The 14,933-nt window shown below is 40.5% G+C and overlaps 1 protein-coding gene across 5 annotated transcripts in view; it reads left to right on the forward strand.

Annotated features, from left to right (window-relative positions):
- Positions 1–14,933, forward strand: part of DOCK10 (dedicator of cytokinesis 10) — a 280,789-nt gene that overhangs the window by 103,215 nt on the left and 162,641 nt on the right. Inside the window, exon 1 of one of the 5 annotated variants that reach the window (XM_033859651.2) lies at positions 5,877–6,086. The exons of 3 other annotated variants lie outside the window; for them this stretch is intronic. In XM_033859651.2, the coding sequence (XP_033715542.1) occupies positions 5,982–6,086 (105 nt within the window). In that variant the 5' untranslated portion in view covers positions 5,877–5,981. Of the gene's footprint in view, positions 1–5,876; positions 6,087–14,933 lie in introns of those variants that run through there. One more of the 5 variants, XM_019923633.3, reaches the window with a different exon arrangement.

Raw genomic sequence — 14,933 nt, forward strand, 5'->3', positions numbered from 1 at the left:
TCTTAGCAATTATATATACACGTGTGTATTTTTTTTCTCAATGCTGAGTAATAACATATATTATTTCATGACAGTCTTGTAAGCTGTACACTAATTGCTCCATTGTAAATATAAGAAATGGGAAGACAGAGGTCACGTAACTTGCTGGAGGTTATCTAGTAGGTGGCGGAAGAGGATTCAAATATAGATCTGTCTGGATCCAAGACTGCAAGGTCTTTAGTTTTCATCTTGCTTATCTCTCATGCTGGATCTTTTTGGACATCCTTGGGTCCTACCTCCATCTCTGCCCAGATGCCGTGTGTCACCCTCCTTAAACTCCCTTCCTCAGTGCATCTGGACACCACACTGCCCTGCTAGTTTCCCCCCAGTATCCCTATGCCTTCTCAGTTTCCTAAGTTGCCTTCTATTTATCATATATAAAAGAATTTCAGGATTATGTTCTCAATTTTATGCTACTCTGTTCTCCAAAAATTCAGTTTACTTTTAGATTTTCAATTTTAACTCTTTCGATGACTTTCACCTGGATATCTCCAGTCCTGACTCTTTCCTGAGTTCCAGGCACACGTTTAACAGTGGTGCTGAAAATGCCCATTTTTCTATCTTCTTGACATGTCTAAATCAGCATTAGTGGAAAAGAAGTCCTCTCTTCTTGCCACCCTTTTCCCCTCAGACATATTATCCATCTCCTTGATGGCCAGACTCAGAAACCTACTGGCATCTTTGGACCTCTCTTCTGATTAGGGGCATGAGCTCTGGAGCTGGACTGCCTGGGTTTAAATCCCAGCTGTGCTACTTACTTGTTTTGGAACCTTGGACCAATTGCTTAACTTCCCAAGACCCAAGTATCTTCCTCTGTAAAACTAAGTGGTGATAACAGTAATAGTAATACCTACCTCACAGGGTTGTTGCATGGTTTAAATGAGGCACTATAAATATTTAGATCAGCACCCAGCACCTAGTACTTGCTTGATAAATTTCAGCTATCATTCATTTTCCATTTAATTGCCAGATCTTCATCTGTGAAGTCTGTGGTTATGATTCTGATGCCAAGTTTTCTGCCCTCCACTACTCTATGTTAATATCCGGGTTAATGCAGACTACTACTCGGGATCATACTCCCCAAAATCTAGCCTACGTGTAATTATCAGATGACTCTTCCAAAGGCACTACTTTAATCATAATTCAAAAATCCATGGGACAAAGTGAGAGAGTGGCATGGACATATATACACTACCAAACGTAAAGTAGATAGCTAGTGGGAAGCAGCCGCATAGCACAGGGAGATCAGCTTGGTGCTTTGTGACCACCTAGAGGGGTGGGATAGGGAGGGCGGGAGGGAGGGAGATGCAAGAGGGAAGAGGTATGGGGACATATGTATATGTATAACTGATTCACTTTGTTATAAAGCAGAAACTAACACACCATTGTAAAGCAATTATACTCCAATAAAGATGTTTAAAAAACAAAAAAAAAATCCTTTAGTGACTTTGCATGGCTTTTGGGATACGATGGAACCTTTCAGCATCTTAGCATTTAAAGCCTTCCATGAACTGGTCCTGGCTTCTGTTTTCAATTGTTTCTGCCTCTATTCTCCTACTCAGCCCTTGGCTATAGACAAGCTGGACTTCCTACTTTTTTTTTTTTTAATCTTTATTAGAGTATAATTGCTTTACAATGGTGTGTTAGTTTCTGCTTTATGACAAAGTGAATCAGGTATACATATACATATGTTCCCATATCTCTTCCGTCTTGCGTCTCCCTCCCTCCCACCCTCCCTATCCCACCCCTCCAGGCGGTCACAAAGCACCGAGCTGATCTCCCTGTGCTATGTGGCTGCTTCCCACTAGCTACCTACCTTACATTTGGTAGTGTATATATGTCCATGCCTCTCTCTCACTTTGTCACAGCTTACCCTTCCCCCTCCCCATATCCTCAAGTCCCTTCTCTAGTAGGTCTGTGTCTTTATTCCTGTCTTACCCCTAGGTTCTTCATGACATTTTTTTTTCTTAAATATTCTTTCTTGGCCTGCTTCTTAGTTTCTGTGATAACGAACAGTTATGGTAACTATACCAGGCAATGAGTTGAAATTTTAAAGTGTCATCTCATTTATACTCACAAAAACTCTGTGAGGTATCTACTACGCTCTCCCTATTTTACAGATGAGAAAACTGAGGCCTGGAGAGGGTAAGTATTGCCTGAGGATATAGGATATAGTTAGGAAGCATGGACCCAGGAGCTGCCTCTAAGCAGATTCCAGATCCCATGGTTTTAACCATTGTATCTTATGCCTTCTCTATGCTACATTCCTCTTTTCTAGAGTATCCTTTACCCTTCTCCCATCTATTTGACTCAAACCTATTCAAAGTCTCCCTTAGGTCCTGTCTTTATTATAAAGCTTTCCCAGTCTCCTTTACACTTTAGTGAACTCCTCTGTCAGGTACAAGCTTCTCAAGACTAGGAAGAGTATTACATATTTCTCATGAAGCACAGCAATGCCTTGAGTATAGTAATTAATTCTGATCATTGATTGGTACCAGATTTCTTTACTAATGAACTTGACAGTGATTCCTTGTGATTGAGCCAGCTAATCTCTGATTTCTCTTTATTGCCCATTCTTGCCCAGTGCCCTAGTTAGGTTCTTTGGTTGTCAACAAGTGTCCGAACTTAAGCAGAAGTTGCTCCAGTATGCTGGAGAAACAGACTTGGTCTGAAATCAAGGAGCTCAGTAGAAGCTCAACTGTGCCATCCCATGGAGCACTGAACTCCATGCTACTAGATTTTCTCCTCCTTTGCAGTCACCACAGGTTATGTCTTTCTGACATTCCCATATACTGCCCGGCAATGCCTCCTTTTGCCAATGTTAAAGGTAGCTGCAATCAACAGCTTAGCAAGGAGAGAAATGAGTCATTCTCACATTGCAGAAGTCGGGAAGTGGGAGGGACTCCAGGATAAAGAACTGTGGTGCCTAAAGAGGAATAGAGGAGAGACGAGATGCAACTGTTAGATAGAAAGAGAGGAAGTCACTTACGAGTTGCTCAAGATTATTAAATGCTTCGTTATAAGACAACGTTCCTATCTTCTAAAGCTGTGAGCTAGGGATTTAGGGTAACATGAATAAGCGGGTCCCCAGATGGACCTCAGAGATTGGTGACCCCCTACCATGCACACACATTTTCTGAGTCCTTACATGTTCCTGCTGAGTGAGTCCAGTTTTGTTAGATTCTCAAACAGGTCCATGATCTGAAAGGGTTGTGGAATACGACTTTCAGCTATTAAAATAGAATCATACATACTCGGGAAATCAGGTGACCCAAAAAGGCAGACTCTCATCATATAAGGAAGAAAGTTAAATCTGAAAATTATGCATGTGCTATAATGTACCTGCTCATCCAACAGAGGCCAAAGAGTTACTCAGAGTGTGAACGTTGATAAGGGCGAAAGACAGACAGTGGAATGTCTATACATCCCATGACCATGGATCCAGAGGCCTTCTGCTCTGTGGAATCTTCGGATGCCTACTTAAACCAATTGCAGAATAACAATATAGTTTACCTCCTCAGTTGTTATTTTTGTAGCATCTTGCTATTTTTCTCAGTTTTTGAAAGAAGCTTCCTTGGTCTCCATACTTTGGCAAGGAATGAGCGGTATCTCTTTTTGCCTGTCTTGTACAAATCTCTGCATGAGAAGGTAGAGGTGCACAAGAGGCTAGAGTCTGGGGGATACGTATGTGCATCAATTAAATCTGGTCTTCATTGGGGAAATACTATTGGGAAATGGCCTATGTCAGGATAAGGCAACCATGATAAAGGTGAAGGCTTATTACAGATTAAATAATAATCAATAATGAGGCTTATTAAATAAGCAAATGGCATCTATTAGTGCCTTGTCTTTGGAACTAGCTGGCTAAGTGGGAGCTTCCCTGAGGATAGCCGCCTTCATTACAGAATCATAACTATGCTTGCAGAAGTGGCTTCTCAGGGTGAGATACGAACTTCTTACCCCATCTTGTCTAGGACCCCCTCCCCCCACACACAAAAAGGCAAGGGAGGAGCATTCAAAGTCATCAGAGGAGGCTTTCTGAGGAAGAGACATTTCAAGTAAAGACTGAAGGAAGCTGAGGAAAAGCCACATGGATACGTGGGACCATTCAGTCCTAGGTGGCAAGTTGGCATATCCGTGGAAGACATCGGGGCCTGCACCATTAACCGTGTTGAGCTCTAGAAAGAGAAGGCAAGGCTCTGGAGCAAAAGCCCCCCACAAAACCCCCGACTCACTGTGTTTACCCATTGTTCCCTTCCTCTGGTCGCTCTCCCCATTCCCATCTGTACCCTGAGTCCTGCTTCCAGCTAAGACACGAATGCAATAGCAGCCTTGTTATTTTTCTTTCTTAAAGTTCCAAACTCCCAGAATACTGAGAGCCTTTTGCAGAAATTGCTCTCCTGGTTAAGCTTCGTGCTTGCGTCCACACTGCACGTCACACTGCCCTCTGTGCGAAGATGCCCCAACAAGTGTCTGTGGAACTGACTCCCTGACAGTTACTCCCTTCAAAATGCCCCTTGCTCAGGACTCATCTCCTGGGAGAGCTGGTAGGAGCTTGTGTCTCGGTGGTTGTGAAGATCAGTCCTCAATGGAAATATTCCTTCAACCATCTTTTAAACCCCAGAGTGCTTCCTAGACAAGCAATGGTTCCTTTAGCACCTACCTCACACCGATGGACACCTCCGTTGTGGGGGTCCACCCTGCAGATGAAGAAACAAACTCTTGAAGAAACTGAATGAACGTCTCCCACAACAATCGTTTTTTAGAACCCAGCTTTCTAATGTTTAATCTAATCAATTATTTCCTAGTCCTGTGGCCTCCAAATATTTCCTGTCTCATGCACTTTGTAGAAAAAAGTTGGCTGCACTCCCATCTTCTGTGTGTATTTATAAATTATATAGTCCTTGCCAGTAGCTAATATTTCAAAACACAATATACATAGGGGACAAGGTTCCTTGTTAAGCACAATATTTATGTCCTTCATTTATTCTTTTATTAAACAATTATATATATATATATACTGAGAATCTTCTGGAAGCCAGGCATGGTTTTGATCACTGAAGACACAGTGAATGAAGCAAAAAAATTCCCACACTCTTGTGGCATAGACTCTAGTGGAGGATGACAGTCCATGAGTAAAATAAGGAAAAGGCACAGTAGTGTCACATGCTAGTAAGTGCCGTGGGGGAAAATAAAACAGGAAGTAGCACTGGGGTGGGTTTGAGGGGAGAGGTGCACTTTTAAATTGCCCCAGAGAGAGGGAGTAAAGATCTAAAGATTAGGGAATTAACTATTTGACTATATGTAACCATTTGATGTAGAGAATGAAGGCGTCCATGTCAATGTGTTATGTTAAATATTAGTAAAGCACAGTTTCTCTATCTAGATGACTAATATAAATAGAATTCTAATATTTTCCCCTTGTGCCTAAGTGATCCTCTGGGGCACCTCCCTGGAAAGACTGTTATTGTAATCTACGCATACATGACCAGCTGATTATTACAGTTCACCTTTGGGATCTAGCCACAGTGATAAAGTTTGGATGGCTGTTACACTGACAGACATGGCAGCCTACCGTAAACTAGCTCTTTGATTCAGTCTTGACTTGGTTCCAACGGTGAGTTTACATCCTATGGTTTATTTAGCTGTGAGCAATTCTCTTAAACATCCAAAGTCATTTTGTGTTTTTCATCCTGCTTTAAAGCAGGTGATTAGGGAGAATAAATGCACAAAAGCGCTTCTGAACAGCTGGTAGTTACTCACTCACAGGAAGCAGTAACTTGTCGGTTTTCTTTTCCTTTCTATTCAGTTATGTTAATGTAGCATGAGCATTTCCCTTTTTACCGGAGAAGAAAAATTTGTTCGGCCTGGTGACGCTTCAGAAGCAAGAGGCTTAAAGAAATTGATATTTTTAAATATCTTGCCACTCAAATAACAATACAATGAGCTTCCGAGGAAAGGTTTTTAAACGGGATCCCAGTGAATTTTGGAAGAAGAGACGAACAATGAGGAGAAAAAATCAAGAAGAAATCCACAGATTTAGTTCTGTAGGTATCTGAATGTTGTTTGCTTTCCATCTTTTCTTAATACTTTAAAAAAAAAAAAAAAAGATTAGCTCTGGAGTGGTATGCTAACCTAGGCTATGGGCAAAGTCTTGGAACAGAATGTTCAACCCAGTTCATAAATATCCTTTTTTACTTCCATCATTATTTTTTAATTACTTCCATCATTAGTTTAAAACATATTGGAAGAGGTTGGAAGTAGCTAAAACATTACTGACTTATTTGGAATATTGGAATTACTTCCATCATTATTTTAAAACATGTTGATACAGGATTTAAATGGTTAAAATGCTACTAGAATATTCTCTGTTTTAAAGAAAAGCCTACCATTGCCTCAATTAAGACCCAATTGATGACTTGTATACAGTTGTGTGTTTTTTTTTTTTTTTAATTTATTTTATTTATTTATTTTTGGCTGTGTTGGATCTTCATTGTGGTGCACGGGCTTCTCATTGCAGTGGCTTCTCTTGTTGCGGAACACGGGCTCTAGGCGCCTGGACTTCAGTAGTTGTGGCACATGGGCTTAGTTGCTCCGCGGCATGTGGGATCTTCGTGGACTAGGGCTCGAACCTGTGCCCCCTGCATTGGCAGGCAGATTCTTAACCCCTGGGCCACCAGGGAAGTCCCTACAGTTGTGTTTTAAAAAAAGTATTACTGCTCTATTTTTATCATGTACCACTCATGATTTGTTTTAAAGTTCTTAGAAAGAGCAACCCAAAATAGGACGGGAAATGTAAATAAGTATTTAATTCAATGAGCCAAGGAAGAGAGGAAAAATTGGTAAGTTTTAAAGGTAGAAAGATTTGGTTTTGTCTATTGTTAAAAAATGTTTCTGCTTTAGCATTCTTAAAATGAGAAATCTGGAAACGTGTACTTATTACAGAATTCCAGATTTCTATCTGTAAGAACTATGGGTAGCTGAGTATCAGGGTGGATGGCTAGAGCTTCAGTGACTCACATGTAATGTGGCCCACTTTATATGATAAATGGCTACAACAACATGATTGGGTAGCTCTTTTTACAGGAATGTTTATTTTACCAGGTGGTTCAAGTTTTGCTTGCTTTTCTTCAAGGCAGGGGTTCTTCAGCTCAGCATACTGTCATTTTGGGTTGCAGAGTTCTTTGTTGTTTGGGGCTGTCCTGTGCATTGTACAATATTTAGTGACATCCTGGGCCTTAACCACTAGATGCTGGTGGAAAGCTCTGCCCCATTTTGACAAGCAAAAATGTCTCCAAACATTGCCAAATGTCACCTTGGGCAGGGAGGGTGATATTCCAGGTGGAGAGCTACTGCTCTAGAGGTACATAATCTTTTTGTTTATATAAACACCTTTAATCTAGAAACAGAACAGCTTTAAAAAATATATACATTTGATAATATAGTGATGGTTTATGAATAGTCATTGAATAAATATGAATAATCAAATTAATGAAGAGTCACTCAGTCTTTGATAGGCCAGAATCAGGCACGGAATACTCCGTCTCAAGTAACAGTGGTTGTCTTTATACCTACAGTCTATCTGGTGGTAATTTAATGGGAGTAGAATTTACTGGAGGTCTGGTTCATGGGATTGATGCCTTGCTATTTCTACCACAGGATCTTAGTAGTACGTGTCTCCCACTGGGAAACATGGGTAATCGACCCCCTTGACCTTGGGATGTGCCCGGGTCTTTCCACTCAGTGTTTCATAATGGGAATATGCAGAGCTCAGAACCTAACCTCTTGGTCCCCACTGGCCCCACAGGGTGCTCAGTTGTGACTTCTCTACCAACCCCATAAAAGCCTCATAGGTTGTTTACCATCAGCCTGTTAGAGGATTAGTGTTTGAAAACTTGTTTGGTTTGAGATATGTTAACCTTCAGACCAGTCCCCAAAATGTTAATTTCCTAGCTGCCTTTCTCTCAGTGGAATTTAGAAGTTCCAAGGGTTATGTCACCATAGGTTTACTTCTTTTTGTGTCCACTAAAAGAGGTAACACACAGGAGAAGAACGAGTCTATCTTACAGAGCCCACACACAGGATTTGGCATTAGGACAGTCCCTGGTGCGTCTCCGTATAATGAAGCTAATCACTCCATGAATTATCTTAATTGCATTTGAAGGTATTGCTACTGAGAACTATGGGGAAAGCAGCCAGTAAGGATGGAGTGTTTTCCCACAGCATTCAGTAGCTGTGCATTCACGTTTAATTAAGATCATTCATACAGCGATTCGCTTTCTTCTGTAGAAGGCACTGGGACTCCCTGCTGCCGTTGCCTGCCTTTGGTCCTCCTAAGATAGGCATATCTTCTTTCACAGGTTGTCTCTTCTGTTGAGTAGGGGATTGCTCAATCCATCCTTAGGTATTATCCCGGGCTTTCATTTTAGAAAAAAAAAAAGAGACTCCAAGAAAGTGAAACATGTAATTAGAGGGCTAGGGGGTAATTCTGACTGTCTCGCGCACGATCCATGTGACCTTGGGCAGGTTGCTTAAATCGCTCTGAGCCTCAGCTGCCCCTTCCGTAAAATGTTCCTAACAATACCTGCCCTGTCTTAAGATTGTTTACTGGAATTCATTTCGATCATGTGGGTTCTGAACATGATTTGAACGTTGTAAAAAGTTACGAGTTGCAAGTGTTATGGAGTATTAATAAAACCAAGTAAAATGTCTCCATTTCCAAGGGCAGAGGAAGTGGGGTATACTTGTGGAGTGAGATTGTCTTTTCAGTGACTGCAGCATTGAAGCCACTGGGCTATAGGTGACTCCTTCCTCCCGGGACCCTTTTTCAATGACAGAGCCACTCAGTAGACAAAATTCTGAATTGCATCAAGCTGAGTGCTCTCGGGGGTCCCAGATCACTCTGTGTGTCAGTGAGGTTTGCCTTAGAAATGCCATTTCCCACCCTGGCTCCCACCAAAGCCCAGCTTAGCTGAAGCCCATTCAGAACCAGATTGGACTTTCCACAGCGCATTCATCTAAGCTTTTTAAAAGCTAAACCAACATCTCTAGAACTGCTTCTGAGATGCCTGGATAGGTGATAAGGAAGAAGCAATGCAAGTGTCAAAATGCCCAACAAATGAAGATAAGGCTTACAGTTAGGTCACAAAATAAAACAACGATTTCTTTTGAATTTTTGGATATACTTATATATTGTGGTGAAAGAAGAAATAATGATCGCTGGAAATAATGATCACAGATTGTGTTTTTATAATGATTGTGTGGATTTTGAATTCAACAAACCATTTCTTGCTCTAAGACAAATTTAGAAATGGTTTAGTATCAGAGTAGTCTAGAATACTTAAGCGGAAGTCTGTGAGTGACTTCCTAAGTGGTATACAACCCAAACTTTATACTCTCATGACCCAGACTGACAATTCTGTTTATTTGGTTTTCTTCAAATGCTGTTTATTTAACTCTGTTGGAATTTTTTATTGTTTTGGAAGCTTCCCTTATTGATCCAGTTTTCAAGTGTCTTGTCTAAGAAATCCCTTTCCATGTTTTAATCCACTTATCACAGACAACATACGAGACAGTGCAACTGCATTATAAGAAAAGTTTGAGGAACTTACTTGCTAGATCATCAAGTAGAACTACTTCCCTTAATTTTTGAAGTGTGTATGGTGTTCTGTAGTTGAAGGTTTTCTCTTTAACTGTCCTTCTATTTTTATTTTTCTTTTTTTATCCAATCGTTCAGTATGATCTCTGGCGCATAGGGCGGAGGTTAATAAAAAGACAGTTTCCTCCCTAAGTTGCATATCCTCATTTAGAAAGATTAAATATACTATTGAATTGAGTTATGATATCAGTCATCTGTACTATCAGAAAAAAATGCAAAATTTATTTAAGTAAATGTGAGTTGTTATTTTTAAGTTGTTACTGGCTTGTGGATAATTAATCTGCAGGATTTCAAAGTGTTTAGAAGACTTTGTCTACAAATGAAAATCACTCCTCCTCCTTAGTCATAGACTGTTAGCACTTTAATAGAAAATAGAAAATTGTAGAAAACTATAGATGGAGGATGTAATCTGAAATATTTATATCTCCTACATATGTCATTTTATTAAATGTCTTGTGCTGTTGTCTTTCAAGTCTGTTTTTTTATCTTTACTCTTCCATGTTAACGTGGACAGCTTCTCCCTGGTCATCTGTGCTTCCTTACTTACGGATACTGTTTTATACAAACATTCACAGTTACCTATTTAGGTTACTTTACAATGAACCAGTTAGCTGAAAGGAAGCACAGGATGGGGTGCCAGGAACCAGGATGATGGTTCCAGGAAACGATGAAATGAGATGGAATCAGGGTTGGAATACAACGTAAAGCAGGGATGAACGCTATAAATGGACAAGGTGGAAGGAAGCAAAGAAACAGGAGTAAACAGGGGATCTGAATTCAGTCCAGACCACAGAAATGGAGAAGTGTAAGTTGAAACTGGATCTGAGGAGTCTGCCTGTGGCTTAAGCAATAGGGAACAGCTAGCTCAGATGCTGCATAGCTGCAGAGAAGACACTTTCAAAATGGACTTCGGATTAGTACCTGCAATTGAACCAAGAATGACCTTACTTTCCTCGAGACTGAGTGCTAGGAGAGGAAGCAGAGTTAAATCCAGAGAGAGACAAGGTGGAGGAGAACTGCCAAGTCAAACTGGGCAGACCTTAGCTCCATGACAATGTTCTTTACAACTATCTGAGCAGGAGGTGGACCATTTGTCAGAGGGGTGTGGGGAGGGGGCACAGTGGACAGGAAATAACACCATGATCCCCCCATCTTTTATTTCCCAGATGACAGCAGTACAAAACTTTCTTAATGCAGACAGTCCCTCAATTGGTGGCAGGTTCCACTGTGGTTTCTGACACAAACGTTATCTAGCATTCTCAGTTGGAAAACTTCAGTTTTCCACCTGTCTTCTTCTTACGTGTCTCCTTTACTCCTCATACAAAACACTTCATTTCTGACGCCTCTGGTCACCAAATGTGTGGAGGTTTTTCCCCACACCAAGAAATTCTGTGTGGTACCAGCTGGGTGTCCTAAATTTAAATCGGTTCTAACACCGCCTACCTGGAGGTCATGTCAGATCTCACAGGTTAAGCTCAGTCCTACGAGGCTACCCCTGATCCCATGTCAGATGCCAACCACAAGTCTAGGTTATCACCTGTGCTTCTGACCAACGGGCTATAGATTGGAGGTTCCAGCCACCCGCTCTGACTTCAGACGCCAGGTGCAAGTCCAAGTTGTTATCTGTACTTCTGATCCACTGGCTATAAATCACAGGTTCCCATGATCCCCTCTCTGGTTTGACTTAATTTGCTAGAGCAGCTCACAGAACTCAGAGAAACATTTTACTTACTAGATCACTGATTTACTATAAAAGGATATAACTCAGGAAGAGCCAGATGGAAGAGATGCATAGGGCAAGGTATGGGGAAAGGCACCAGTCTCCCCCAGTCTCCAGGTGTTCACCAACCCAGAAGCTCTCCAAACACCATCCTTTTGGGTTTTTATAAAGGCTTCATTACACAGGCATCGTTGATTAAGTCATTGGCTCTTAAACACTGATTCAACCTCAAACCCCACTTGATCTCCCCAGAGGTCAGGGAGGTGGGATGGAAAGGGCCAGCTCTCTAATCACGTGGTTGGTTCTCATGGAAACCACCCCCACCCTGTCCAAAAGTCATTCATTAACATAACAAAAAACACCTTCATCATGCTCTTAGGAAATTCCAAGTGTTTTAGGAGCTCAGTGCCATAAAGGAGGATGAAGACCAACTTTATATTTCTTATTATAAATCATAAAATCACACATCCCTTATATGATTCCTTAACATACCTTTTCATCTCCTTTTCTTCATCTTCCGTACCATTTTATAAATGTTTCTTAGTCCTCTGTCCCTACGACTTCCTCCCCTGAGGTGCCCGGTGACCTCCCACCAGCCCCCAGCTTTCTAATTTCCCTCATTGTGGAAACTGACCAAGGGAGCAGGAATAGTACCCAAGCTACAGCTCTATTGTAGAATCTTCCCAATAGGAAAAAAAAAAAAAGCGTTTCTGATTCTTATTCCTGCAAAGCTATGACCTTTGCTGGTAGAGTGTAGTGGAGGGGACCAAAGGCTTTATCCTGAGCTGGATTGAAATATCAGTTGTTCTATCAAGTTGCTGAGCAGGTCCTCAGATTCCAAGTTTCTGCATTTGTAAAATAAAGCCATGATGACCTCTTCTAGGCTTGATATGAGTATTCAATGAGAGAAAGTGTTAAATACTTATTATAGGCCTTGCCATTTGATCATGATAATAGTAGTAGGAAAATAAAAGCTATCATTAGCATATATGCGGTAAATGATAAAAAATGATAGTGTCTAAAGTTACTATTAGTATTAAATTGTTTGGTGTGACTATGTTATTTCTACAAGTAAAAACACATGAATTGGTTTTAATACAACAAATATAGCAAATGTTTTCTCTTAAGCTGAAAATGACAGAATGAAGGAAGGTGATACAGGGCCAGCAATGGCTTAGAGACACCTGGTCGGTCATCTCTAACACAACTTCCAATGCAACCTGGCACCTCCTATAGAGACAAAATTATAGTCTGTGACAACATCAGCACTGAAAGCAAATGTGGACATAAACTTATTTTTTGGCCCCAGTTGCTCTGGTGACATCAGAGAGGGATGATTAAAATGGATTAGGCTTAGTGGAAAATTAGAGATGAAGGCTTCACTGAGTTTATCACCTTGGAAAACCAAGAAGGTATTTGTCCCCCATTCTCAGGATGCATGATACCTGATGTATTTTTTATAGAGTAGGATGATGTTGGCATTCATTAGTAACACATGAGTTTACTAAACCTACATCCTGTACTTCAAGGAGTCATTGGCTACAGGAGAGGTTCTCCTTTAAGATGATTCAAATCCAAACAAAGGTAAGTTGAGGAAATAATAGTCCCTTATTGTAGGTGCTGCTTCTTGTATTATATCATTTTAGATTCTTTTAGATGCAAGCAGAAGAAAGCTTCCCTGGTAAACAAACATATCCAGAGAAGGGAACAGAGGAAGAATGGAGAGACAGGCTGGGCGAAGAACAAGAATGGACTTAGAGCAGCTCGGGGCAGTGGGAAACAGGGATGGTCTTGGTGTTTGGAACTAATGGACGGTCATGTGGGATTTTGGCATCTCTCCTTCAAGATTCAGAGTCCTGGCGGGAAGTGTTGAATGGGCTGGGGTCACATGCCCTTGATCACGGAAAAACAGGACTTTTTAAATTATCAGACCCACCGACACTGCTCTTTACAGGGAAGGAGAAAGAAGTACCCCCTCAGAAGGAAATTAACATGCTAGTACTAAAAGAAAGCAGGATGGATGTTACTTAGGTCAAAAAACAACAAATGTCCACTATTCATGTTCAGTTCCAAGTAGCCAAAGGTTAAGAAAGGAAATAAAAGAATGAGCTGACCAATCATTATGGGAAGATTTATTGAACATATATAATTCATGTTGTTGACAGGACTATTTGCATTCATGTATTTGTGACATGTATGTGTTTACGTACACACACACATACATACCTCTCACATTTGACTCATTTGTGTGCCTGTTAAAGTACTAAAATAGTATCAGAGTTTAAGCTGGTGGCAGCTTTCATCACAGACTTTATATAAATTAATCTAAAAATCCTGGCAGCTGGCTCAAAGGCGTTAATTTCCCTGGTGTCAGGCGGACTTGTAATTGGGTTGTGATGTATTTTTAATGATATTTATTATCTTTCAAGTGTTTCTAGAAAACTAAATGAGACAGGTAATTTAATTTGATTTAGATCTTCTTTCCTACTTCTTTACAAGTACCAGTGTTAGGCAAAGAAGCAGGCACTTTTCTGTTTTCATTTTCGGAGCAAAAATGAGTGAATTTTGACATGATCCTAAGAGATATATGTTGTTAAATTGCCTTAAAAGAGAAAATAAGACTGAAAAGATTTAAATTCAGCTTGAAACTATACCTTATTTCATCCTATAAATCTCTTCGGGTCCTTAATTTTCCGAATGAAATTAAGGGTTAATAAAATAGAATCTCCTGATTTTTCTAACTATAATGTTTGTGTTGAATATGATGACTAATCATCCTTTGTATTTGCAAACAACTTTGTAATTTACCAAGTTTAACCTGCTTTATATCACTGAAATGGACTAGGACATTTACAGAGTTACTTTTGGCTGATTTCTTCTGAGATCTATGTCCGTTTTTGTTACCAAGGGAACTGTTTCCAAATTCAGCTTAATCTGAGTTTGCCCAGCTGCACAGCTCTTAACTTTGACTTAACTGGTGTTTATCCATTCTCATGAAACTGTGGGGTTGAAGACAGAGAGAAGGTTAAAGGGTCAGCATAAGATGGCTTATTCCTTACTTAATCATTTCCTTTTTGGTAAGAAAAGTTCATCTTGCTTTCTGAAGCTCAAACAGTTGAGAAGTTGTCCAGTGGAACTCCCTTTGATGAAAGGCTGAATTAAATCTGTCACAGGACCACAGGCTGACAGCTGTGGCCGTGGGTCCAGCTGTGTGGGGTCTTCGCAAATTTCTTGTTTGTTTTAAACACAGGTAGTGTGGAAGTTGGTTCCTTTCCAGTTGCACTAAGGCCAAAGGGCCCTGGATGAACTTAAGATCTAAAGAATCCATGTGTCATTTAGATCTCTTATTTTCTTTAAGAAATGTAATCAGTCATCTTGATAACATTGAAATTAATTAACAGCTGTGTTGTTTCTAATTTGTTTGGAGATGTCAAGGTTGGTATTTTTTTTTTAGGGTCTGTCTAAAGACCGTGTGGATCCTCACTGTTCCCTATTTGTCTGTAGGTCAAGATGTGA

The sequence above is a fragment of the Tursiops truncatus genome, chromosome 7 (assembly GCF_011762595.2).
Source record: "Tursiops truncatus isolate mTurTru1 chromosome 7, mTurTru1.mat.Y, whole genome shotgun sequence".
In the NCBI taxonomy this organism is placed as follows: domain Eukaryota; kingdom Metazoa; phylum Chordata; class Mammalia; order Artiodactyla; family Delphinidae; genus Tursiops; species Tursiops truncatus.